Below are 27,896 nucleotides of genomic sequence, written 5' to 3'. Positions count from 1 at the left end.
TAAGCAGGCTCTAGGCTGGGTGCCTGGGTGGCTCAGTGGGTTAAAGCCTCTGCCCTCAGCTCAGGTCATGATCTCAGGGTCCTGGGATTGAGCCCTGCATCAGGCCCTCTGCTCAGAGGGGAGCCTGCTTCCCCCTCCCCCTCTGCCTGCCTCTCTGCCTACTTGTGATGTCTCTCTCTCTCTGTCAAAAAAAAAGGCTCCAGGCTTAGCATGGAGCTTGATGTGGGTGGGCTCCGTCTCAGTACCCTGAGTTCATGACCTGAGCCAAAATCAGGAGTCAGACCCTCAACCAACTAAGCCATGCAGGCGCCCCCAGGTTATTCCTTTTAATGACCGAGCTAGAATGCACAAAGTAGTTTCACGTTAGTAATATTCAAGGAGGAAACCTTAAAACGTGGGGTACATTCTGATTAATAAGTCTAAGAGCTTTTCAACTTTTTAGTTTCTGTATCAATATCTAGCTTTCAAACGTTTTTATTTATTGCATGGTAAAATTTTTCAGAAACAAATTTCTAAAGAGCTTCCTTCCAATTGTGTTCTTAGTGTAATGTCATTTCTTTCCACAGATTTGTTTGTAAATGCATCACAAAGAGGCAACCCAGAATGAAGAAAGCAAGCAGGAGTGTTGGCTCAGTGCCTAAAGTGTCTGGGATAAGCAAAACGCAAACAGTAGAAAAAACTAAACCTGAAAACAGTTCTTCAGCATCTACAGGAGGCAAACTCGTAAAACCTGGAACAACAGCATCATTGTCAAAGGTATTAACGTGGCAATGTTTGACTATGTGATGGATTTTAGGAGGAGTGAATCTTTTTTTTTTTTTTTTTAAGATTTTATTTATTTATTTGACAGAGAGATCACAAGTAGGCAGAGAGGCAGGCAGAGAGAGAGGAGGAATCAGGCTCCCTGCTGAGCAGAGAGCCCGATGCGGGACTCGATCCCAGGATCCCGGGATCATGACCCGAGCCGAAGGCAGCGGCTTAACCCACTGAGCCACCCAGGCGCCCCAGGAGGAGTGAATCTTAATAGGATGTTTGATTTATTAACTAAACATCCTTTAGGGTTCGCCCTCTGCTGGTGCTGGGAACACATAGACTTTGAAGAGTTCACAGTATGGTAGACTTGGTGTGTTTGGTCTGGCTTTACAAATGAAACCAAATAGTAGACTTGCTTATGAAACGTATCATTGAGCACTTGTCTTGTGCAAGGTTCTTGTGTCAGTGTGAGCTGGAGTTAGCGTCTTTCTTCAAGGAGCTTGTGGGGTAATGGGTGGAGGTTGTCACCTACATGTGTAAATGAAATACATGCAAAAAAGTCAGATTCTCACAGGGGAGCAGGAGGATAGTGTAGGCATTTCAGGAAGACATTGTTGCTAGCCTGGGAAGGTTTTAAGAATATATGTGGTAGATCTTAAAGAATGACCAGTAATACCATTCCTGAAACACATATATAAAGAGTATATGTGGTAGGTCTTAAAGGATGACCAGCAATACCATTCCTGAAACCCCTAGGTAGGGTATTTTTATTCCCACTCCACCGCCTTGCACACCATAACTGTTACTCTTTTCCTGACAACCGATCTGTATTAATCCCATTAAAATTGGGCAATGTTAATTTAGTTAGCACATAACTAGTTTTTTTGTTTGTTTGTTTTATACTCTTTCCAAGGCTGGTTTAGTTCTTGTTAGTACAGAATGGTGACTGGGCTTTAGAAGTAGACAGACCCAGACTTTCTATGCATGTGCTTCATAGCACCATGATTAGGATGAGAGGAGGAATGTATGGAAGTGAATTAGCTCAGAGATTGGCACATGGCAAGGGCTTCATAAATAACAGGTAGTAGCTTTTTTTTTTTTTTTTTTTTTTTTTTTTTTAAGATTTTATTTGTTAGAGAGAGAGCACATGAGCAGTAGTGAGGGGCAGAGGGAGAGGGAGAAGCTGGCTGCCCGTGGAATAGGAAGCCCAACTTGGGATTCTATCCCAGGACCATCAGGACCTGTATTGAAGGCAGATGCTTAACTGAAGGAGCCACCCAGGCATCCCAGATACTAACATTTTTATTGATTATCTCTAGAAACTTCTACTGGCTCAGGACTGATTTCTGAAAAGAATAGTCTTTTTCTGTGGGTGCTCTCAGTGTCTGTGTTGGTTTTGACCACTCAAGGGACAAGGTGACTCCGGGCTGTTTTTCTACTGGTCATATCTTAGATATATTGCACAGAGGTTCACACAGTCTTCTAGTCTTTCTCAGTGCAGAATCCACTTATTTGTTCTTTGCTTGTTTGTCCTGGGAATTTTGTGTTTTGCTATTTTGACTCTGGAGAGGGTTAGTCTTGTAGGGAAAACTAAGCACTGTTTCAGACGTGATCCATTCAAAAGCCTTTTGTCTAGGCAGGGCTTTGATGGATTGTGGCTTAATTATTATTTTTTTTTTTTAAAGATTTTATTTATTTATTTGACAGAGAGAGATCACAAGTAGGCAGAGAGGCAGGCAGAGAGAGAGAGGAGGAAGCAGGCTCCCCGCTGAGCAGAGAGCCCGATGCGGGACTCGATCCCAGGACCCCGAGATCATGACCTGAGCCGAAGGCAGTGGCCCAACCCACTGTGCCACCCAGGCGCCCCATGGCTTAATTATTTTAAGAAGCACCTCATAGAACAGCTAATGAGGGACTTCCTTATATATGTTGAAAGATATAGCTGGAAATGCTGGTTTTTCTATTTCAGGTTTGTCAAAAGTAAGCCCAGACTTACTCCATGGGCTTGGAGGTGCCCCCAGATTTTCTCCTTGCTGCAGTTTTGATGAGTTACTGGGTGTCATCCTATGGCCCAGAGGATGGTGCCAGAAATAGACCTTTGCCCTACTTCTAGAATCAAAACCTTGAATTACTTCCTTGATGACAGTGCTGCCACTCTTTTGTGTAAGATAGCTGGCATTTTCTGACCTAACTGGTTACTCACTTGCTGGGGGTGTCTTTGGAGTGGAGTACTGTGTGACTGGGTACCTGTTATTTACGTGACTGGAAGAACAGGTTGAAACACTGGCATTGGATGTGTTCTACTGCTTTTCTTCTGTTGTCTCCTCATCAGTGGCAGGCAGGGTCTTTGAAGGTTTGCTATGAAGTGTGCCTTGAATAGGCATGTCAGATTTTCTGAGGCTTGTTATCTGGAGTTGATGGTAGTTTGGTTTTGAACAGTGAGTATTTTTTCATAGTAAAGCAAAACAACTGTATCTTTGCTGTGTGCCAGCACGTGCCAGCTGTCCATAGCTCTGGCCATCCTTGTTGGTGCATTTAAGGAGGGGTGTGTGTGTATGTGTATAGTGAGGAGGGTCTTAGAAGAGGCAGAACTATTTGGGAATACTTTATCTAAACTGAAGCAATTGCTTTTTCTTAAGAAAGCAGAAGAAAAAAGGCACTGAATAGAAATTGAAGTGAGAAGTCAAAGAAGGAAAGAAGAAAACAGTGAAATGAACAGAAGAATTGAAAAGATCAAAAGGGCTTGGAGACCCCACAAACTTAAGTGTTACTTTATTTTCCTTTTTTAAAAAATAATAATAAACATGTAGTCTTTCCTTTTTTAAAAGATTTTACATATTTATTAGAGAGAGAGTGCGCACAAGTAGGCAGAGTGGCAGGCAGAGGGAGAGGGAGAAGCAGGCTCTCCGCTGAGCAGGGAGATGGATGCAGGGCTTGATCCCAGGACGCTGGGATCATGATCTGAGCTGAAGGCAGTGGCTTAATGGCTGAGCCACCCAGGTGCCCTATTATTTTCCTAAATTTTCACATTTCACTGTGCTTTCTCTAGCATTTGGACACTTGCCACAGCTTGAATTCCTGTAACTGATGGAGTGTTGATGACTAACCAGATGAATGAATGAAGCCTTTGGCTTTTAGTCATATAGACACTGTGTACACATACTCACCTATTCACGTGGACACCCACATGTGTGTCTGTCATTGCACAGTATTCAACACTTTTCTTACAGTGGCCAGCATGGGGATATACATTTCTTTACCTCCTCTTTCATTTCAAATATTGTTTGAGGCTAGATCTAGCTGAGGTATAAGAGAAAGGACCTTTTTTTTTTTTTTTAAAGATTTTATTTATTTATTTGACAGACAGAGATCCCAAGTAGGCAGAGAGGCAGGCAGAGAGAGAGAGAGGAAGAAGCAGGCTCCCCGTGGAGCAGAGAGCCCAACGTGGGGCTTGACAGACACACACGTGGGCCACCCAGGTGCCCCAAGAAAGGACCTTTTTGACGAGAGCATCTCACTGCTGATTGGAGTTTTTGTAAATACAAAATACAGTATGACTGCTATTCAGTGAATTTTGAGGAAATTGTTCCCATTCTTATGAGTAGCTTTGACATCTGGTTTGGGACATTTGCATGGTTAATTCTTTGTCACAATGAGTAGAGAGGATTATTTGCCACATAGGGATGGCCTCGTATGTGCCTGCACTTTGCAGGTTTCACACACTGTTCGGGTATTCCTGGTAAATTCTTGTGGAAGTAATAATACACTCTTTCATTGTCCCAAGAGTACTTTTTTTCTAAAAGTTAATAGATAAGAATTAGTAAGTAGCAGTTACTTCAGTTAGAATCTGTCTAAATAATTGATGATTCTCAATGATTATTTATCATCATACCTTTTCAGTGTGAAAATTAGCTAACCATATGATGAATAATCCATCTCTGAAACTTGAAAGGCAAAATTTAAAAACTAACCGTAAATTTTGAGTTGATGCCGACCACGAAACTTGGAAAGTCCAAGTTGAGAAGCATGGATATGTTGGTTGTATTATTTCATCATTTGTATCTAGGTTTTTAATTTTTAACAAATTTAACAAATTTTTTTTTAAAGATTTTATTGATTTATTTGAGAGAGAGACAGTGAGAGAGAGCATGAGCGAGGAGAAGGTCAGAGGGAGAAGCAGACTCCCCGTGGAGCTGGGAGCCCGATGCGGGACTCAATCCCAGGACTCCGGGATCATGACCTGAGCCGAAGGCAGTCGTCCAACCAACTGAGCCACCCAGGCGTCCCAAATTTAACAAATTTTTAAATTTTAATAGTATTTTTGTTCTTACATTCTTTTATATATATGCAAATCTGTTTTATTTACAATAATTGGTTCTATCAGATAATCATACTATGATCTTCTACTGATAATCTTTCCCAAGATAGATTTGGGTAAAATTGGATATTTGCACACTCCTGTGGACTACCACACTTGAGACTTTGTGACTGATTTCAGTTTTGAGGCCACGCACACAATTCAAAATATATGCAGACTGGGTTAAAGCAGTGTAAGAGTGGCCTGAAAGAAAGCACAAGACGTGGAATGAGGAAATTGTGTATTTTGCTTGCATGGGAGCCACCACATGACCAGCAAGTGCTGGGCCTGTCCCAGAGCTCTTTGTAGTGTGAGGGCTTCTGAACATCTATAGTGATTGCCTGGCAGGTGGACAGACAGCAGGTATGACCTGCTGGAAACTTAACAGACGGCTCATTTCTTCACTGCCTCTCCTTTCTTGGATTCTTTTTTAAGTTTGTAATCCGAGGGGCGCCTGGGTGGCTCAGTGGGTTAAAGCCTCTGCCTTCGGCTCAGGTCATGATCCCAGAGTTCTGGGATTGAGCCCCACATTGGGTTCTCTGCTCAGCGGGGGGCCTGCTTCCTACTCTCTCTGCCTGCCTCTCTGCCTACTTGTGATCTCTCTGTCAAATAAATAAATTAATTAAATCTTTAAGTTTGTAATCTGCTAGGGTAGCCTTGATTGCATCTTCGGCCAGCATGGAGCAGTGCAGTTTCACGGGGGGAAGGCAGAGGTCTTTGGTGATGTCCATGTTCTTGATGGTCTAGGCTTCCTCTGCCATCTTCCCTTTTACTCAATCTCTGGCTAATGAGCTAGAAGCAATAGCAGACCACAGCTAAATGTTTTAAGCCTGGAGTCCACAATCTTTACCTTCTCATCCACTTGAATCTGTAATTTCATTACATCACCACCACATGCTGGAGCCCCCACCAATCCAGTTCCAACATTTTTTTGATGTCAAGGGTTCCCACATTTCTAGGATTTTCATAATGATCAACAACGTTATGATAGATCCTGGCCGGAGCTGACAGTTCCCCGGCAAGTGGACTTGGGTTCTGCAGCAGTAGGGTTGACACTGTCCGTCTCAGACGGCCAGCTCCAGCCACCGCCATCTTTCACGCTTGAGCCTGTGCAGCAATTTTATTATTTTTATTAAGTAATCCCTACACCCAGCGTGGGTCTTGAACTCACAACCCTGAGGTCATGAGTTGGATGCTCTACCAACTGAACCAGCCAGGTGCTCCTGTATCTAGGTTTTTACCAAAGGCTTTGCATTTTGCATCTGTTATTAAGAAGTAAGTTAAAAACTCTTCCCTTCATCAATTTCACAATTTTTTGAACTGCTGTTTATGTGTGGAAGTGCACATGTATTTGCAGAACTGTGTAACAAAACTTGAAATATGGAATGGTATCAGCCTGCAAGTAGCTTTGTGTAAAAGAAGCAGAGGTTTTGTTTTTTTTTTTAAGATTTTATTTATTTATTTGACAGAGAGAGATCACAAGTAGGCAGAGAGGCAGGTAGAGAGAGAGGAGGAAGCAGGCTCCCCGCTGAGCAGAGAGCCCGATGTGGGGCTCGATCCCAGGACCCTGAGATCATGACCTGAGCCGAAGGCAGCGGCTTAACACACTGAGCCACCCAGGCACCCCCATGTTTCCTTTTGTAATTCATAAGTGTCTTGTCAAAAATACTTTGAGACTTTGTAAAAATTCTCTTTGGCTTCAGACTTGCACACCCTAATTTTAGCAGTTCTTGATGGTTCTTTCCAGAATCAGATATTAGTATGATTTTTTTTTTATTTTAAAGATTTTTATTTATTTATATATTTACTTGACAGAGAGGGGGATCACAAGTAGGCAGAGAGGCAGGTAGACAGGGTGGGGGTGGGGGAAGCAGGCTCCTCAGTGAGCAGAGAGCCCCGTGCGGGACTTGATCCCAGGACCCTGAGATCCTGACCTGAGCCGAAGGCAGAGGCTTAACCACTGAGCCACCCAGGCGCCCCAGGTATTAGTATGATTTGCCAAGGGATATTTTTCAAATTCCATCATTCTTCCTACATTTAGTAGCTGACATTCTACTTAGAAGGAGTTTTCACTTTTGCTCCATCTATGTATTCATTTATGTTAGTGTGAAATAATGGATTCTTACTCAGTGGGCTCTCAGTGGTTGGCATCATTTATTTTCATTTTCATATTGTCCCCTATTTGGTCAGTGGGAGCCCCTTCAAGCAGACTGCACTGTCCTTTCAATGTGCTCCTGTTCTTTTTTGAGCAACCCCTTAAATTCTGACGTGAGAAATTTTCTTTCCCCAGCTCTACCCCAGAGTCAGCCTTTTCTTCCAGAAGGCTTTGTTCCTTTTAGTGAAGGATGGCACTTTAAGCTTTTGGACATTGGGAAGGGTATGTGTTGTGGTAAGCTCTAGATGTTATGATGACTCACCTGTACCTCCTGAAACAAGTAATACATTATATATTAATTAATTGAATTTTAATAAAAAAAATAAAGCCTTGGGATGCCTGGGTGGCTCAGTTGGTTAAGCAGCTGCCTTCGGCTCAGGTCATGATCCCGGCGTCCTGGGATCGAGTCCCACATCGGGCTCCTTGCTTGGCGGGGAGCCTGCTTCTCCCTCTGCCTCTCCTGCCACTCTGTCTGTCTGTGCTTGCTCTCGCTTCTCTCTCTATGACAAATAAATAAATAAATAATCTTTAAAAAAAAATAAAATAAAGCCTTTAGGAACTAGGTGTGTTCATTGCTTTTGAGTGTATTACTGTTTTTAAACCTACTCAGCAGACAGAGAGGAAATACGCACAGACATGTGCACAGCTCACCTATCTGTATCAATTTCTGTGTCTATTTCTTCCATATGTATTAAAACCCATGAGTTCACGCTGTTACTTCAAAATCCAGTTGACAATGTTTAGAGTAGCCTTTTCACTTTCTGTATTTGTAGTCCCAGTCTCCCAACAGTGAGAAACCTGGCTTTCATTATAATATATTTAGTTTCTCAATCCTAGAATATATAGGCAATAGTTATAGAATTGCTTACCATACCACTGCCAGAAACAAATCTTCTAGGTAGAGTTCAAAATGTATACTTTTTTTTTTTTTGGTCTTAACTTCAGAGTTTGAGGATTTATGGTCAAAATAACAGTTTTCAGAAGATACTTGGATTCTTCTTCTACCCTTCACCTGTGTGGCTGTGTTATTTTTTATTTTTTAAAGATTTTATTTACTTATTTGACAGAGAGAGATTACAAGTAGGCAGAGCAGCATGCGGGGGTGGGGGGGGCGCTGCGGGAAGCAGGCCCCCTGCTGAGCAGAGAGCCCAATGCGGGGCTCGATCCTAGGACCCTGCGATCATGACCTGAGCCAAAGGCAGAGGCTTAACCCACTGTTTTATTTATTTGAAATGCAGTTGTGTCCATTTGTTCCTATGGTGTTCCATTTTAGGTTTTCCCCTATCCTTGTTTAATTCATTAATTAATTAACTGCGAGCATGTGAAACACTACCAAGGTTCCATTCCACATGTCAGAATTAGGAGAAGATGTGTTCAGAGAAGCGCCCCTCTCTTCCCCCATTCTTTCTTACTCTGTCCCCAGCCATCTCTTGGAGGTAAACAGTCTAGCTGGGTTTTTGTTTTTCTCCTTGAGGTGTTTCTTTTTGCACAATCAGATGCATGTATATTTATTGTGTTATTTCCCCTTGGTTAAACAGAAGTTGCCATAATTAGATCTGTTTCTGCGCTTCGCTTTTTTTTTCACTTTATTCTCGAAATCTCTTTATACCAATTTATAGTAGTCTTTCTCATTCTGCGTTGTTGTGTTTTTTTTTTTTTTTTTGAGATTTTATTTATTAGAGACAGAGCACAAGCAGATGGAGCAGCAGACAGAGGGAAAGGGAGAAGCAGGCTTCCTTCCCACTGAGCGGAGAGCCCTGTGCAGACAACAAGCCACCCAGGCACCCTTCTTATTTAACCTTTGTGTGGATGTACCATAGTTTTATTGAGCTACTGTACTGTGTATGGATATTCAAGGTGTTTCCAATATTTTGCAGTTAAAGACAATGCTGCAGGGGTGCCTGAGTGGCTCAATTGATTAAGTGTCTGTCTTTGGCTCAGGTCTTGATCCCAAGGTCCTGGGATCAAGTCTTGAGTTGGGCTCCCTGCTCAACAGGGAGTCTGCTTCTCCCTCTCCTCTACCCCTCCCCCTGATTGTGCGCTCACTCTCTCGTGCTCTCTCTCTCAAATAAATAAATAAATAAATAAATAAAATCATTTAAAAGTCAGTGCTGCAATGTCCACAATAGCCAAACTATGGAAAGAGCCTAGATGGCTAGATGTCCATCAACAGATGAATGGATAAAGAAGATGTGATCCGCACACACACACACACACACACACACAACACACACACACAATGGACTACTACTCAGCCATCAAAAAATGAAATCTTGCCATTTGTAAGGACATGGATGGAACTAGAGGGTATTATGCTAAGCAAAATAAGTCAATCAGAGAAAGACAATTACCATATAATCTCACTGATATGAAGAATTTGAGAAACAAGACAGAGGATCATAGGGGAAGGAAGGGAAAAATGAAACAAGATAAAACCAGAGAGGGAGACAAACCATAAGAGACTCTTAATCTTAGGAAACAGACCCAGGGTTGCTGGAGTGGAGGGGAGTGGGAGGGATGGGGTGGCTGGGTAGTGGACATTGGGGAGGGTATGTGCTATGGTGAGTGCTGTGAGTTGTGTAAGACTGATGAATCACAGACCTATACCCCTGAAACAAATTAACATTAAATATTAACATTGTATGTTAATAAAAAGTCAATGCATTGAGTAACCTTAAGCATATGTATTTTTGTATTATTGGAGGTATGTCTTCAGGTGAAATTCCTAGAGGTGGGTTGCTGGGTACAAAGTAAATGCCTATGTAGTTCTGTTAGACATTGCTGGATACCCTTCATAAGGCCACATCCAGCTGTGTTCTCACCAGCAACTTAAAAGAGCGCCTGTTGCCCCTCATCCTTCACAAAGGAATGTGTCATAACTTTTCATTTTTGCCAGTTTGATAGGTGAGATGTGGTATCTCAGTGGTGTTTAATTTTCATTTCCCCTTCTGAGTTAGACTAGTTATACTATTTGTATTGTATGTGGACTGATTGTAGATGATTTTTCATTTTGCTCACTTTTCTATGCATCTCTTACCATTGATTTCTAAGAATTTTTTGTGTATTGTGGATATTGGCCCTTTATTTGTGAAATATTGGAAATATACTCTCCCGGTTTCTCATTTTTATATTCTGCACAGGGTTTTTAAAGTTTTTTAAGATTTTATTTTTTTTAATTTATTTTTTATTATTTTATTATTTCTTAAGATTTTTTATTTATTTATTTGACAGAGAGAGAGAGAGAGAGATCACAAGTAGGCAGAGAGGCAGGCAGAGAGAGAGGGAGAAGCAGGCTCCCCGCTGAGCAGAGAGCCCGATGTGGGCCTCAATACCAGGACCCTGGGATCATGACCTGAGCCGAAGGCGGAGGCTTTAACCCACTGAGCCACCCAGGTGCCCCAAGATTTTAATTTTTATGTAATCAAATTTATCAGTTCTTTATTTCATCATTCAAGATTTTGAATCATAGTTGGAAAGCTTGAATTTATTTTTGATACTGTATAAAATAGGGTTCATTCATTTTTTTCTTTTGTGACTATGCAGTTGACCTAGTATCATTTATTGAAAAACCCATTTTCTTCTGTACTGCTTCTTTGGTCATAAGTCAGGTGTCTATATATGTGGTTTCTTTTTGGATTCTTTTCTACTGTTTATTCATGTGCCAGTACGCTGCTATTATTTAACTTGTAGAGGAAGAAAAATTACCTCAAAGATAATTCTAACTTCTGTTAATGGACTATAAAAGGTTATTTGAAATATAAGGTTATGTTGAGTTTATATACTGATTAATTGATGAGGGACAAATTGACAGGAGGGAAGTAGAACTGATTTACAAATTTTTTGCATCATACTTGATGACTAATTTCATAAACAGGAACTAGCCTTAAAGAATATGAACAATCCTTAGTGATTAATACAGTATCCTCCTTCCTCATTATATAAGTAGATTTTTCATAATGTGACAGTCCTAAATTACCAAAGCTGAATTAGTTTAATTCATTTAAACATTAATCTTTTTCTCCCTCTAGTAAGACAGATTGACCTAGCTAATTCTATTGTATTATAACTTTTATATCTGAATGATGAGAATAGAACCTACTCTACTGACATTTAGAACAGGAAAAGACTTCAGAGATTAGTAATTTATGAAGCATTTTAATCTGTAGAGATGAGTTTATTATGATTGCTTGGGAATTTATTATGGTTGCGTGGCTCCAAGTAGACAAGAGTAGTAAATTATTTGGCTAACTTATGCTTTCACCTTAATGGGACAAACTTCTTGAATCTTTTTTATTTATTTATTTATTTATTTAGGATCTTTTTTATTTAAAAAGTAGTTTTTCTTGGGGTGCCTGGGTGGCTTACTCAGTTGAGCATCCAACTCTTGGTTTCTGCTCAGTTCTTAATGTCAGGGTGGTGGTATCTCAGTGTAGAGTCAGCTTGAGATTCTCTCTCTCTCCCCCTCTACCGTTTGCATTTGTGCGCTCTCTCTCTCTCTCAAATGAATTAATTTAAAAAAAAAAAAGTAGTATTTCTTTTTTCTTTTTTTCACAGATTTTTAAGTCCTCCGTATTCTATTCCTAGAAGTAAAAACAGGTTTTTTCACTATTTTTTCTTTAATAATTTTATACCTGATCTTATCCAGAGTGCTTGTTTCCTTTTTTTTAATTGAAGTATAGTTGTCTCTTGTTTTCTTTTTAAAAAGCTTGTTTGGTTTTTTTTGTTTTGTTTTGTTTTTTTTTAGTCCTTCTAAAATATAAAAAAGCATTACAAAGGGTCTTTCTCAAGTAGTTTGATCATTTAGGCTGACTACTAACTCTAATCTTAAACTGTCTAGATTTTATATACTGACTAAGCTTTAAGAAAAATCAATTTTGGCTTAAATTAGACTACTGAAAAATTAGATCAGGTAAGAAAAATAAATTTCAAAATAGTGGTTCCATCACTGATTTACCTTAAAGTAATAAAGATCATTTCTGTAGGATGGCATTTTTTGTTCAATTATAGAACTTTCCTCTGAGCCCATGTGATAGCATTCAGATAATCCCTGTTTGTAAGTCATGTCCTAGAAAGAGTAACAAAGAGGATGTCTTCACTTTCCTCTCATTCACTGACTCTGGCATGTGTGGGCATGTAGTAGACTCCCATAAAGGTTTTTTTTTTTTTTAAAGATTATTTATTTATTTATTTGACAGAGAGAGAGAGAGAGATCACAAGTAGGCAGAGAGGCAGGCAGAGAGAGCGAGAGGAGGAAGCAGGCTCCCTGCTGAGCAGAGAGCCCGATGTGGGACCCGATCCCAGGACCCTGAGATCATGACCTGAGCCAACGGCAGCGGCTTAACCCGCTGAGCCACCCAGGCGCCCCTAAAGTTTTGATTATATATGTGATTTTCATATTTTAGAAAGAAGTGTGTGATTGTTTATAAACCAGTAAAGAGGTTCTCTTTCTGTAGCACAGTATTAAGTACTGTTTGGTAACTGTCAGAAAATCTTTGTGGAGCTCTTGATCTTGAATTCAGTGTAAAAGCCAAGAGCTTTGTGTAGTCTCAAAATACTCTTTACTTTTGTTTCATCTAATCAATTTGCTTTTATTTTTTGTTTGTTCTAGACCAAGAGCAGTGATGACCTCTTAGCTGGAATGGCTGGAGGGGTGACTGTGACTAATGGTGTTAAAGGAAAGAAAAGCACCTGCCCTTCCACAGTGTCTTCAGCATCAGCCCCTGCCATGACTACCGTGGAGAACAAATCCAAGATCAGCACAGGTATGGGTGGCATTCAGAGTAAGAGTTAAATTGCTTTTTTGTTTGAATAGCAGAGTGCAGTAGTATTTAAGGTGTTCCATTAATTACAGAAAATGTATGCCATGTACAAAAGTATTTGTATTTCAGCCCCATGTACTCATCACCCTTGTCAAGTGAAGGCCAGTCTTAATACCTCACATCCACCTTCCCTCCTCATTTGTATATGTGCTGCCGAAGCGAGCACTTCCCTCCTCATTTGGAAGCAAATTCTAAGTGTCCTGTAATTTCATCCACAAACATGTAATTATCTTTGAAAGATAAGGATTCCCCTAAATATATAATCACAATACTATTATTAGTCCTTAAAATAATTAATAATTTCTCAAATCATAAATATAAAGAAAAACGTACTCAAATTTCCAACTTTTTCATAAATACTGAATAGGTGTATTTACTGTCTCTAGGTCAGGATTCACTTAAGGACTGTATATAATAATTGTTACCCTTTCCTAAATCTATTTTTTTCTTACAATTTAATTTTTATAGAAATATACGTTTTTTGAACTGTATTTTTCCGTGATCTGGATTTTGATGTCACATCTCCTTGATGTCTTTGACCATGTTCCTTTGTTCATTTACTGTTAATGTCATTGGATCTAGAGCCTTGATGGTTCAGATTCCAGTTCCTTTTTTCCCCCATAAGGTGCCTTCATACACAGTAGTTGTCCTTCACCAGCAAGCACATAATTTCTGGTTGTTTGTCTTTCCAAGATGTTAGCAGCCTTTGACAATCAATGCCTGGATCCATTCATTCCTGTTCTACCATTCTTTCTTCATTCATTAGCAGCAATTCGGCTTTAGATTTGTTGGAGTCCATTAATTAACTCATCCCTTCCAGTACACACAAGATCATGTGTATTCATTTTATTTTTTATTATTTATTTGTGGTATTTTTTTTTACATTTTTGCTTTTAAGTAATCTATACTCCCAATGTGAGACTCAAACTCACATCCCTGACATCGAGTAGCATGCTCCACTGACCGAGACACCTAGGTGCCCTAAGGTCATGTGTGTGTAATACAGCTGATGAAAGCACATTGGCAAAAATAATAGCAGACTTCCTTTATGATCATTATTTAGACCATTAGCCCCTCGTATATGCATATTAGAGTTTTTCCTAGCCCAGGTTTACCTACTGTCCTCTCTCCTACTTTGATCTTCTGTGGACTCATCCTTCTATCCCAGATTACACACCCACCCCCTGTTAGTTATAATAGACATGTGGTATGATCATGAGGAAGGCACTGTTATACCAGGCACCGTTCCATTTTATCCTTACTATAGTCCTCGGAGGTAGAGGCTATTATTATTCTCATTTTAGAGATGTGAGAGCTATGCTTAAAGCTTAAGTATCTTGCATAAGGCCTTGTGTTCATTTGCTCAGAAAATATTTAATGGGTACTGTACCACGTTGCTGCAAAGCTGGTGGTGGAACAAGGACTGCACATCTCAAGCTTGAAGTCATCACCACACTAAACACTGCAGCCTTTGTGGTAAGAAGGAAATTAGGTAGGGCGCCTGGGTGGCTCAGTGGGTTGGGCCGCTGCCTTCGGCTCGGGTCATGATCTCAGGGTCCTGGGATTGAGTCCCGCGTCGGGCTCTCTGCTCGGCAGGGGGCCTGCTTCCCTTCCTCTCTCTCTGCCTGCCTCTCTGCCTACTTGTGATCTCTCTCTCTGTCAAATAAATAAATAAATAAAATCTTAAAAAAAAAAAGAAGGAAATTAGGTATTCCAATACCATCTATATATCTTCCTATTTCCAGCTTTTAGAATTTACTCGGAGAGATACATTTGTACCGGTTCCCTACTGACCAGTGCCACCTGCCTTCACAGGCTAAATTCAGTTATATTCTCCCTGGATCCATTGCCTCTCCTGGAGGCAGCTTTGTACATCCGTATTAGTTTGTTAAGGCACCCATAACAAAATACACAGATTGGGTGGTTTAAATAACAGACATGTAGTTTCCCACCAGAACTGGCTAGAAGTCTGAGATCAAGGTGGTAGCCACTTTGATCTCTTCTGAGGTCTCTCTCTTTGACTTGTAGTTTGCTGCCTTCTCATTGTCTCCTCACATGGTCATTCTTCTCTCTGTGTCTGTGTCCTGGCCTCCTCTTCTTATAGAGATACCAGTCAGATTGGATTAGGGCCCATTTTTACAAACCCCATGTTAATATAAATACCTTTTTAAGTTAATTCTCTTTTCCCAAAAAACGGTCATGTTCTGAGGTCCTGGGGGGGTATGGCGTCAGCATATGAGTTTGGAGGATACAGTTCATCCCCTAACAACATCCTTAACTCTTCCATTGATCTTCTCTACCTTTATTTACTTTTACTTTTTTTTTTTTTTTTACTTTCTTTTAACTTCACTTTTACCTTATTTACTTTTACCTTATTTATTCCCCATGACTTCCCAATCCAGTTCACTTGTCTGTAACTCAGATTCTTCCATCTACTCACTGGGCACAGTAATCCCAGAAGGGGAGCTTTTTTTGTCATGTCCTCTCTCTTTTCTTGTTCATTTACTTCTCCTTTCCTTTTGGAGCATTATTAATCCTTCCCCCTCATTACTGGCTCCTTTCCTTTTGTCTTTCAGGCATGCCCAGATCCTTTGCTTTTTAGGATGGGTTTTGGTTTGGGAAAGAAGAATGATTGGGACTGTTACAGAAATGGGAAAAGGAATTAATACTTCTGGTTATACCACCCTATTCCTTATTTGGCCTCCATTTGCAATTGTTTGCTCCTTAATCTTGTTATTTCTGCCCTGTAAATCTATTACAGAGGTAGCATCACTTTTCTGTTCTTGCAGAGATCCTGATCTCACTCCCCAAATGTAGGCCCTCCTTCACTCTTACTGCTCTGCCTGCCCACGTTCCTCCTGGACTACTCGTCTTTCAGGTGTTTCACTTAGCAGCCTCTGGATTCATTTTCATTAAAATGCTGTTCCCTATGAGTCTTCCCTGCTCCAGAACATTTATTGAACATTTACTCTGGAACTCACTAAATTTACCCTGGCGTTCAGAGCCCCATAAAAACTTCCTCTGCTGCTTCCATTGTGTGGCCTTATTTTCCGTGCTGTGCATCCTCTTCACTTCTGCTTTGTCGTCCTGTCCTGTGGCCAGCCAGAATTCTCTCCCCTGCTCTACACCTGATCCCTGGCAGAATTAGTGTCTGTCTTCCTATACCACATCGCCCTTTCATTCCCTCACCTCTGCAGCCTATGCCTGACACGTAAAAAACCAGCAGGTTCTTACAGAATACTTACTGATTAGGTCTAGATCTTATTTTTCAAGGTGAAAAGCAGCTAATTATTTCCTAAGTGTTTTTAGGTAAGCATATTCCTGTTCTTTCTGTACTAAACCCATAGTCATGTCAGTTTCCACAGGTTTAGAATTTTAGCAGTCAGGTAGTAGTGATTCATGTAACATATTTGGTAATGTGCCATCATTAGTTAGCATTAGTATTAGTACATTATTGTTTTCTAACATTTAGGGAGATAACGTAACATACTTCTTAAGTTTCAGATTCTGGAGCCACACCGTTTGCCTGCATTTGAATCTTGGCTTATCCACTTATTACATGTGCAGTGTCAGCAAATTATTTAGCATCTCTGTGTGTGAGTTTCTTCATGTAATGATAATGAGGCTTACATAAGTTAATGTATGTGAAGCATTCATCTGTGTGTGTGTAGAGTAAGTGCTAAGTACAAATTAGCCTTATTATAATTAATGTTACTGGTATTATTTATGTAGCATTCTGTGATGTGAAAAACTTTTTTTGCACTTACTTTGATCATACTTTTTGTGTTTATCATAGTTGGCTTGGATTTTTGGTTTGTCTGGAAGCTGCTTTTCCCTTCTTGCTTGTCTGTTCTTTCTTTACCATCCGCTTCTACAGTTAGTTTGCTACCTGACTGGTTAATCCTAGAGTTTGCTTCATCTAGTTTACCCTAGACTATTATGCCCCTGGCCACTTGTCTAGCCATGGTTTAGGATTCAAGTTAATGTGTAGCTTTTTTTATGTAATAGATTTATTGAGATATAATTCATATTTTGTAAAATTCACCTTTTTAAAATATATAATTCAGTGTATAGCTTCTTTTTCATTAATGATTAAAAGATGAATGATCTGGTTTTGAGGAAACGGAATTTTACAGTAACCAGAAACTAAGGCAAGATGATGTCGGTCAGAATCAATGCGTAAGACTCTAGATTTCATCTGGTTAGACCTCGGGCATAACCTATGTACCTTTTCTTGCTAATATTTTTGCATTCCATTCTTTGTTTTAAATATTTAGGTACAAGTTCTTCAACCAAGCGGAGCACTTCCATAGGTAATAAAGAATCTGGTTCTACTAGAGAAAGATTACGTGAGCGTACCCGACTAAACCAGAGCAAAAAACTACCTTCTGCGGGTCAGGGAGCTAATGACGTGGCATTGGCCAAGCGTTCACGCAGTCGCACAGCTACGGAATGTGACATTCGCATGAGCAAGTCTAAGTCGGACAACCAAATCAGTGACAAAGCTGCTTTGGAAGCCAAAGTGAAAGATCTTCTCACGCTGGCAAAAACCAAAGATGTGGAAATCTTACATTTGAGAAATGAACTCCGAGACATGCGTGCTCAGCTGGGCATTAATGAGGATCATTCCGAGGGTGATGAAAAATCTGAGGAGAAGGAAGCCATCATTGCTCACCAGCCAACTGACGTGGAGTCCACTTTACTGCAGTTGCAGGAACAGAATACTGCCATCCGGGAAGAACTCAACCAGCTCAAAAACGAAAATAGAATGTTAAAGGACAGGTTGAATGCTCTGGGCTTTTCCCTAGAGCAGAGGTTAGACAATTCCGAAAAACTGTTTGGTTATCAGTCCCTGAGCCCAGAAATCACCCCTGGCAATCAGAGCGATGGAGGAGGGACCCTGACCTCTTCGGTGGAAGGCTCTGCTCCTGGTTCTGTGGAGGATCTCTTGAGCCAGGATGAAAACACCCTCATGGACCATCAGCACAGTAACTCTATGGACAACCTAGACAGCGAGTGCAGTGAGGTGTACCAGCCCCTCACGTCGAGCGATGATGCCCTGGACGCACCATCGTCCTCAGAGTCCGAAGGCCTTCCGAGCATAGAGCGCTCCCGGAAAGGGAGCAGTGGTAACGCGAGTGAAGTATCCGTTGCGTGCTTGACAGAACGGATACATCAGATGGAAGAGAACCAACACAGCACGAGTGAGGAACTTCAGGCAACTCTGCAAGAGCTAGCTGATTTACAACAGATAACCCAGGAACTGAACAGTGAAAATGAAAGGCTGGGGGAAGAGAAGGTTATTCTCATGGAGTCTTTATGTCAGCAGAGTGATAAGTTGGAACACTTTAGTCGACAGATTGAATATTTCCGCTCCCTTCTCGATGAGCATCACATTTCTTATGTCATAGACGAGGATGTGAAAAGTGGACGCTATATGGAATTGGAGCAACGTTATATGGATCTAGCAGAGAATGCCCGTTTTGAACGAGAGCAGCTTCTAGGTGTCCAGCAGCATTTAAGCAATACTTTGAAGATGGCAGAACAAGACAACAAGGAAGCTCAAGAAATGATAGGGGCGCTCAAGGAACGCAATCACCATATGGAGCGGATTATTGAGTCTGAGCAGAAGGGTAAAGCAGCCTTGGCAGCCACATTAGAGGAGTACAAAGCCACAGTGGCCAGTGATCAGATAGAGATGAACCGCCTGAAGGCTCAGCTAGAGAATGAAAAGCAGAAAGTGGCAGAGCTGTATTCCATCCATAACTCTGGAGACAAATCTGATATTCAGGATCTCCTGGAGAGTGTCAGACTGGACAAAGAAAAAGCAGAGACTCTGGCTAGTAGCCTGCAGGAAGACCTAGCTCACACCCGAAATGATGCCAATCGATTGCAGGACACCATTGCAAAGGTACTGTTTTAAGTGGATAAAATGTTCTGGAGCAGAATTATGCAGCTAAAGTACACACTCTACTTACTGAAAGCCAGTATCACTAGTGTGATGTCTCATTCACTTGTTCTAGGATTGGTTTTGTTTTCTTTTTATTTTTTCTTTTAATTTTTTTAAAAAAAGATTTTATTTATTTATTTGACAGGCAGAGATTACAAGTAGACAGAGAGGCAGGCAGAGAGAGAGGAGGAAGCAGGTTCCCTGCTGAACAGAGAGCCCGATGCGGGGCTTGATCCCAGGACCCTGGGATCATGACCTGAGCCGAAGGCAGAGGCTTTAACCCAGGCGCCCCAAGATTGATTTTGTTTTAAAGATTGAGAATGTTTTCTTTATTGGGATACAGTCAAAAGTATTCTTAAAATAATGTCACTTTGACTCACTTGCATTTTGTTGCTTTTTTCCTGCCTGTGAGAGGAAGGGACTAGAATGGCAACAACAGAATTTGTCTCTAGTCTGGGTGTGCCCAGGGAATTGTATCGTGCAATTTTATCTCCTCATCTCTAATGACATATTTTGGCATAGGAGAGATGAGAGCCAGTAGACCTCTCTGTGGGATCAGCAGTGTCTACCCCTTTTCCTGTGATTATAGTTTTTCAAATAGAGTTCTCTTTCGAGTTAAAATATTTTTGGAGTATGGAGGCCCCCGTTCCTTAGAGGGCTAGGTCTTATTGCTGGCAAAGACCTTAGAGATCATGGGTCCAGCCCCCTTATTTTACACCTACTATGATAGTGAGGACACATGCAGAACTACTGCCTGGGGTTGCTGGCACTTCAGCCAAGGGTCTGTGTTCCATGTAATTGCTGATGCAGGATTTATTTGCATGAGTTGATCCAAATATTCTATCTTATATTTTATTTCCTATTTTAATGCAGTGATTTTTAAACTAAGAAACATTAGTATATCTTTTGGCCAAAATCCAAATTATTTATTTATTTATTTTTAAAGATTTTATTTATTTATTTGACAGAGGGAGAGAGATCACAAGTAGGCAGAGAGGCAGGCAGAGAGAGAGAGGGAAGCAGGCTCCCCACTGAGCAGAGAGCCCAATGCGGAACTTGATCCCAGGATCCTGGGATCATGACCCAAGCTGAAGGCAGAGGCTTTAACCCACTGAACCACCCAGGCACCATAAAATTCAAATAATTTAGATCTTAATTTTTTTTTTTAAAGATTTTATTTATTTATTTGGCAGAGAGAGATCACAAGCAGGCAGAGAGAGAGAGAAGGAAGCAGGCTCCCGGCTGAGCAGAGAGCCCGATGCGGGGCTCGATTCCAGGACCCTGGGATCACGACCCGAGCCGAAGGCAGCAGCTTAACCCACTGAGCCACCCAGGCGCCCCTAGATCTTAATTTTTTTAGTGATGTTTAGAGATACAATTTAGGGAATGTATTATTTGTTGGAGGGCACATGGAGCTGAACTTTTGCAATGACAGTATTGAGAATTTGTTTCCATTTTTATTTTGGTAATAAAACTGTCACACATCAGATTTCTTAAAAAATTTAATTTTAAATTTAAAAAAAACCTTTTTTTTTAAATAGGAGAGGATGTTAATTAATTAATTAATTAATTTTAAAGATTTTATTTATTTATTTGACAGAGAGGGAGATCACAAGTAGGCAGAGGCAGGTAGAGACGAGTGGGGAAGCAGGCTCCCTGCTGAGCAGAGAGCCAGATGCGGGGCTTGATCCCAGGACCCTGGGATCATGACCTGAGCCGGAGGCAGAGGCTTTAACCCACTGAGCCACCCAGGCGCCCCGAGGATGTTAATTATTAATCAGATGCATGCCTGGGGCGCCTGGGTGGCTCAGTGGGTGAAGCCTCTGACTTCGCCTGGCGTTATGATCTCAGGGTCTTGGGATTGAGCCCCACATTGGGCTCTCTGCTCAGGGGGGAGCCTGCTGTCCCCTCTCTCTCTGCCTGCCCTTCTGCCTACTTGTGATCTCTCTCTCTCTCTCTGTGTCAAATAAATAAACGAAATCTTTAATCAGATGCATGCCTTTGATCCAAACTTTAGAGAAGGAAGAATTTCCAAAATTTCCTTGTAAATGATCTAGTTAAGTTCAGTGATACGTCAATATAATTTGTCAGTGATGTAGCGACAAATTATGCTTAAGCACATTACATAAAATAGTATATTACTGTAGAGTGCTTTTTTTATATTTTCAGACAGTTATTACACAGGTGGTTTTAGTTTTCACCTAGCAGTTCATGCTTAGCTTCCTTTGGAACAATATATACTTCCATTCTAGAATTTTTCTTAGAGCAGCTCTTACTTTTCTAATCTGCACCATTGATTCTGTATAGGTAGAAGATGAATATCGAGCCTTCCAAGAAGAAGCTAAGAAACAAATAGAAGAATTGAATATGACATTAGAGAAACTAAGATCAGACCTAGAAGAAAAAGAGACAGAGAGGAGCGACATGAAAGAAACCATCTTTGAACTTGAAGATGAAGTAGAACAACACCGAGCCGTGAAACTCCATGACAACCTCATTATTTCTGATTTAGAGAGTAAGTGGTCGGGGAGCTTTTCATTCCTTTTTGTCCTACCCATCTTAATGAGAGGGGATAGTTTGCATTTGGTAACAGAAGGAAAATTGGTTCCTCTGACTGCTGCAGAGAAGCAGGTTCAGTAGATAGTGCCCAGCAAAAGTACGTATGTGGCCAAGCGTGTATCACACATTAAGCAGTAGTCTTTAGACTGCTGTGTTTTGTTCCTAAGCAAGATTAAGTGGCAGCATTGCTTTAAAACTGTGTTAGTTACAGAAAATCATATAAAGGAAAAGCTGATTGTTATTATATTTTTCTAGGTCTTAGGAAAAGCCATTTACTGTTTATTTTTAGTGGTTGCAAGTATACTGAGACCAAAGAAATCGATCCTTCATAATCTTATGTCTGAGGCACAGGTATTTATTTGTTGTCTGATTTTCCTCCCTACCAAGGAGATTTTATGATCTGATAGAATTGAAACTCTAATTTTAAGTTGCTCTACATTTTTTGAAACTTTTATGATTATTTCAGACTTAAAAAAAAAGTTATAAAAATTGTACAAAGCATTTCTGTGTTGACAATTTGATGAGGAGCCGAAATTTGGGTGATCTTAAAATGGCTTCCCACAGACTGTTTATTATGTTGCGAGTGAGGAAAAAGAAACAACCAGAAATTATACAGTGGAAAAATTGGGCAGCACTTTGGGTAATTGTGTAAGTGAAAGAGGCACACAAAGTCAGACTCAGTATCAGCTAGGCCATATTCTTTCTGAGGCATAACTTCAATTAATCATAAAGAACATTAAACAAAAAATAAAGAATGTTTTACTAAAAACATAAGTGGGGTGGTGCTTTATTCCTAAAAAATGCCAATGTCATAAAAATCTTTGGGAAAGTTCTGGATTAAAGGGACCTAGGGAGACATGACAATTAAACAAAATACCTTTGCCTAGACTGGGTCTAGTGCTGTAGGGAAAATGCTATAAAGGATGTTATGACAAAACTGGTCCAAAGTAGATGCTAGATAAACATATGTATAAACTTACGAAGTTGGTAACTATACTGTGTTTGTGTAAGTATATGTTTCTATCCTTAGGAACCACAGTCTGAATAGCTAGAGGTAAAAGGCCATGATGTATATCCTTAAAGGTTTAGGAAAAACATTAGGGATAGATGGATAGAGACAGATAGATAGGGATACAAGATAGCAAATGATGAAAACGGATGGGTAAACTGTTAACATAGATAAATCTGAAGAAGATGTCATATGGGTGCTTTTTTGTACTAGTTTTTGCACCATTTTGTAAATTTGGAATTTCCAAATAGTGCATCTTAGAAATTCTTACGTATTCTTCATCCAGATTCCGCAGATGTTAACAAATTTTAAGTTGTAGTACACTTTAATGATACCCAGGTGGGGGTGGGGACAGGGAGAATGGGAATAACTGGTTTTGGATACATTAGTTAAAGCTTTTAAATTTTGTGGTTTATGATATTGCTTCATTGGGTTCTGACAGTGTGTTATTTCTTGACAGAGGATTAATAGGCAGACACAGTGCCGGGCCAGATCCCATGTGCTGTGGGTGCAGAGGTGGGGAGGTTTTATGCTTTGTTTTGTGTTGTGTTGTGTTTTTATTTATTTTTATTTTTTTTTAAAAGATTTTATTTATTTATTTGAGAGAGAGACAGTGAGAGAGAGCATGAGCTAGGAGAAGGTCAGAGGGAGAAGCAGACTCCCCATGGAGCTGGGAGCCCGATGCGGGACTCGATCCCGGGAGTCCGGGATCATGACCTGAGCCAAAGGCAGTCGTCCAACCAACTGAGCCACTCAGGCGTCTCTGTGTTGTGTTTTTAAAGATTATATTTATTTATTTGACAGAAAGAGAGAGCGCTTGCAGGAGTACACAGCAGGGGGAGCTACAGGCAGAGGGAGGAGAAGCAGTCTTCCCTTTGAGCAAGGAGCCCAGTGCTGGCCTCAGTCCCAGAACCCTGGGATCAGGACCTGAGCCAAAGACAGACACTTAACTGACTGAGCCACCCAGGTGTCCTGGGGAGGTTTGAAATAGTTCCAAGAAAGAGTGGGTGGGTCATCTGCAGGAGTCCTGTAAACCTGTGGCTGTTCTGCGCTCTGACTAGTTGGCTCTGATTCTCTGGATTGACCCCAGGGTTATTTGGAACATTCTGAGACATTTGGATACTGAAGTAGCTCACCAGGGGACTCTTTTCTTAGAGATAACGGTAGCCCAACAGATAAAACGTCCTTGCCTGAAATTTCTAAAAACTTCAGTTTAAGGGGTGCCTGCCTTTGCCTTGGGTTATGATCTCGGGGTCCTGGGATCAAGCCCCACTTCGGGGTCCTGGCTCGGCGGGGAGTCTGCTTCTCCCTCTCCCTCTGCCTCTCCCTCTGCTATGCTTTCTTTGTCTCTCAAATGAATAAATAAAATCTTTTTAAAAACCCAGTACTTTTCAGTTTAACATTTATAGCTAGTCTGTATTTCATATCTCTGAACTGAGAGGATTTATCTAACTTTATTTCCTAAATATAAAAGGTTCTAAAGTTTTTCAGATTAACTTGGAAATTGAGTGCATTTTTCATTTAGTACTGATAAAAAAAGCCTTTTCCCTTTTAAGACTTATGATTTGAACATGGAAAAGAGTGACATCTTGTGGTAATTGAGGATGTAGGTAGAAAAATGTTAGCTGATCAGGATTCCTGGGATGAAAAATCATTGCCAAAACAAAAATTATGTTAGCATGTGGATTTTAATTTTGAGGTGGCTGAAAATTCTGAATAAAATTTCTTTTTAGCTATATAGCTTCTCCCCCCAATTTTTTGAAACGAAAAGTTCAAATATTTCGAAATATTGGCAGCATGGTATGTTAGCATCCATTGCCTAGATTTGATAGTTATTGTTTTGCAGTATTCACCTTCCATGTGTGTATGTGTGTGTTTAACTGAACCAGCTGAGAGTAAGTTGTAGACGTTATGACATGTAATATTTCAGTATGTGACTCCTAAATATTCTCCTTGTAATTATATTTGGTAAAAATTTGGTATAATTCCTTAGTATCATCTAATAGCTCATATTCACATTTTCTCAGCTGTCCCCCAAATGTCTTTTATAGTTTTCTCTAGGAACCAGTATCCAAGCAAGTTTCATGTACTACATGAAACTAGTTGTTATGTCTCTGTAGTCTGATAGGAGTTAATTTATTTCTTAGCGAATTCTAGCACTTGGGATAGATGCTAGGTCAGCACTTGGAATGGGGGACTTGCTGTTAATTGAGAAATTGAACTTTCTTTCTCTCTTTTTTTTTTTTAAAGATTGTATTTATTTACCTGACAGACAGAGATCACAGGCAGGCAGAGAGGCAGGCAGAGAGAAGACGAAGCAGGCTCCCTGCTGAGCAGAGAGCCTGATTTGGAACTTGATCCCAGGACCCCGGGATTATGACCTGAGCCAAAGGCAGAGGTTTTTTTTTTAAAGATTTTATTTATTTATTTGACAGAGAGAGATCACAAGTAGGCAGAGAGGCAGGCAGAGAGAGAGAGGAGGAAGCAGGCTCCCCGCCGAGCAGAGAGCCTGATGCGGGACTCGATCCCAGGACCCTGAGATCATGACCTGAGCCGAAGGCAGCTGCTCAACCCACTGAGCCACCCAGGCGCCCAAGGCAGAGGTTTTAACCCATTGGGCCACCCAGGCGCCCCACTTTCTTTCTTTTTTTAAAAACGATTTTATTTTTAAGGGGCACCTGGGTGGTGCAGTTGGTTAAGTGTCTGACTCTTGGTTTCTGCTCAGGTCATGAACTCAAGGTCCTGGGATTGAGCCTCGCCGCAGGCTCCTTGCTCAGCCCAGAGTCTGCTTGAGATTCTCCCTCCCTCACAACTCCCCCCCCCCGCCACTTGTGCTGTCACTCTCTCAAATAAATAAATCTTAAAAAAGAAATGACTTTATTTTTATGTAATCTATACACCCAACATGGGGCTTGAACTCACAACCCCAGAATCAAGAGTCTCACGCCCCACTGAGCCAGCCAGGTGCCCTGAAAAATTGAGATGTTGTTCTATGGAGCAGCCATTATGATAGTCAACTTTAGAACTTTTTCATCACCCTTAAAAGAAACTAGGCATTAGTAGTTAATCCTTACCCCAAAATGATCTTGACTTCAGAATTAGTGGACAGACCCCCGGCTGCAAGAGTCTCACGCCCCACTGAGCCAGCCAGGTGCCCTGAAAAATTGAGATGTTCTATGGAGCAGCCATTATGATAGTCAACTTTAGAACTTTTTCATCACCCTAAAAAGAAACTAGGCATTAGTAGTTAATCCTTACCCCAAAATGATCTTGACTTCAGAATTAGTGGACAGAATTTTATTTATTTTTATTATTTTTTAAGGATTTATCTCTTTATTTGAGAGAGAAAGAGTATCAAGTGCACAAGCAGGGTGAGGGGGAGAGGGAAAGAATCTGAAACAGACTCTCCACTGAGCAGAGAGCCCAACATGGGGCTCAGTCTCACGAACCCAAGATTATGACCTGATCTGAAATCAAGAGTTGGACTCTTAACTGACTGAGCTTAACTGACTGAGCCACCCAGGCACCCTGTAGACAGGATTTTAAAGCAGTCATTGTAACTGTCCTCAGGACGTTGAGGAAAATCTGCTTGAAAGGAATGAATAAACAGCAAATCTCAGCAGAGAAATGAAGACTGTAAAGAAAAGAACCTAAAACATATTCTTGAACTGAAAAAAAAATTTTTTTAAGATTTTATTTATTTATTTGAGAGAGAGACAGTGAGAGAGAACATGAGCAAGGAGAAGGTCAGAGGGAGAAGTAGACTTCCCATGGAGCTGGGAGCCTGATGTGGGACTCGATCCCGGGACTCCAGGATCATGACCTGAGCCGAAGGCAGTCGTCCAACCTACTGAGCCACCCAGGCACCCTGAACTGAAAATTTTAACAGCTAATACAAAAAGTTTACTCAGTCATTAAACTGCAAAGTAGAGATGTAGAATGTCAGTGAACTTAAAGACCAGTCAGTAAGGCACTATCCAGTCTGAAGGACATAGAGAAAAAAGAGCCTGATGAAAAAAAATTAGTAGAGTTCAGTGAGTGTGGGACAGTATCACAAGGCATAACATGTATTTGGAATCCCAGGTAGCTTTCTAGATCATGTCAGTACCATGCTGCCTAGACCTAGCCTGTAAGTGCTTTTTTGTATTGTTTGGATTTAGCATTCCAGACTACAAAGATCTGATGTAAAGTTCACTTAGTAAATACTGTGTTAAGACTTCTGGTTCAAGGGGCGCCTGGGTGGCTCAGTGGATTAAGCCGCTGCCTTCGGCTCAGGTCATGATCTCGGGGTCCTGGGATCGAGTCCCACATCAGGCTCTCTGCTCAGCAGGGAGCCTGCTTCCCTTCCTCTCTCTCTGCCTGCCTCTCTGCCTACTTGTGATCTCTCTCTCTCTCTCAATCTGTCAAATAAATAAATAAATCTTTAAAAAAAAAAAAAAAAGACTTCTGGTTCAAGATGATGGCCTGAGGCCATACATGTACTTCCTTTCCCTCCCAAAGTCTTAGTGAAATGGTCCTGCCATGTAATATAAAAATGACAATGAGCCTAAACCAAAGACAGAAAATAGGTGAGGGGGTCTCATCAGTAGATCAGAAATTTTGAGTAACTTCTGGAATAGATAAAGCAGATGGATTTGGGGATATGGAGAAATCAAACAGAGCAGGAAAACCTGCAGTGCAGGAGAACACTGAAGCTCTAAGTAGTGATGTTCCCAGCCTGTTTGGGGATAGGGGTTTCTCAGGGATCATCAGGCCTGGGACCCGTAGCAGTTTCAGGCTGTGGTGTAAAGGATTGCCAGAAGTTTTACTGCCCTCTTGTTTATAGCGTGCTGGCTCTGGTGTTTGCCCCCAGGCTTGGATTCTTTTCTAAAGAAGGTGAGGAATATGGTGCCAGGGGCTCTTGCCAGAAACAGAAGTAAAGCCTTGCCTGAAGTAACCGCAGGCTTCCCGTAGGGAAAGGCACTTTGGCTCAGCAGTGAAACAGGTGCGTGCGTGTACACACACACACACACACACACACACACCCGTTGCCTTGGTTGAAGCCACCCACTTTATGTCCCTGTACCTTTGGAGGAGGGGCCCCCTGTAGGAATTGTCATCAGCAGAGCCTTTAGCCAGTCGTTGTATTGAGGGGAGAGGCCATCACAGCAGTGACTTTCACAGTTACTGAGAAACATGGAGAAGTCACTAATATTAATTATCCTTGTCCTTATAAGTAAGTAAGGCCAACCAGGACTTAGTGGACATTTTAGTATCTTCAAAGAGAAATAGCAGAAGGAAGCAACTCAGCTGAG

At 41.0% G+C, this 27,896-nt stretch overlaps 1 protein-coding gene and 1 pseudogene across 3 annotated transcripts in view; one reads left to right on the top strand and one right to left on the bottom strand.

Moving 5' to 3' along the window:
* Positions 1 to 27,896, top strand: part of SPECC1L (sperm antigen with calponin homology and coiled-coil domains 1 like) — a 142,581-nt gene that overhangs the window by 34,878 nt on the left and 79,807 nt on the right. For all 3 annotated transcript variants that reach the window (XM_044243829.1, XM_044243830.1, XM_044243828.1), the window contains exons 2-5: positions 567 to 756; positions 12,874 to 13,027; positions 17,362 to 18,995; positions 21,342 to 21,549. In XM_044243829.1, coding sequence (XP_044099764.1) covers positions 604 to 756; positions 12,874 to 13,027; positions 17,362 to 18,995; positions 21,342 to 21,549 — 2,149 coding nt within the window. In that variant the 5' untranslated portion in view covers positions 567 to 603. The remainder of the gene's footprint in view (positions 1 to 566; positions 757 to 12,873; positions 13,028 to 17,361; positions 18,996 to 21,341; positions 21,550 to 27,896) is intronic.
* LOC122903226 lies at positions 5,504 to 6,202 on the bottom strand (annotated as a pseudogene).

This window comes from Neovison vison, chromosome 3 (genome assembly GCF_020171115.1).
Source record: "Neovison vison isolate M4711 chromosome 3, ASM_NN_V1, whole genome shotgun sequence".
Classification (NCBI taxonomy): domain Eukaryota; kingdom Metazoa; phylum Chordata; class Mammalia; order Carnivora; family Mustelidae; genus Neogale; species Neogale vison.
Note: the sequence above shows the minus strand (reverse complement) of the source record. Positions and strands in the feature narration are given on the sequence as shown.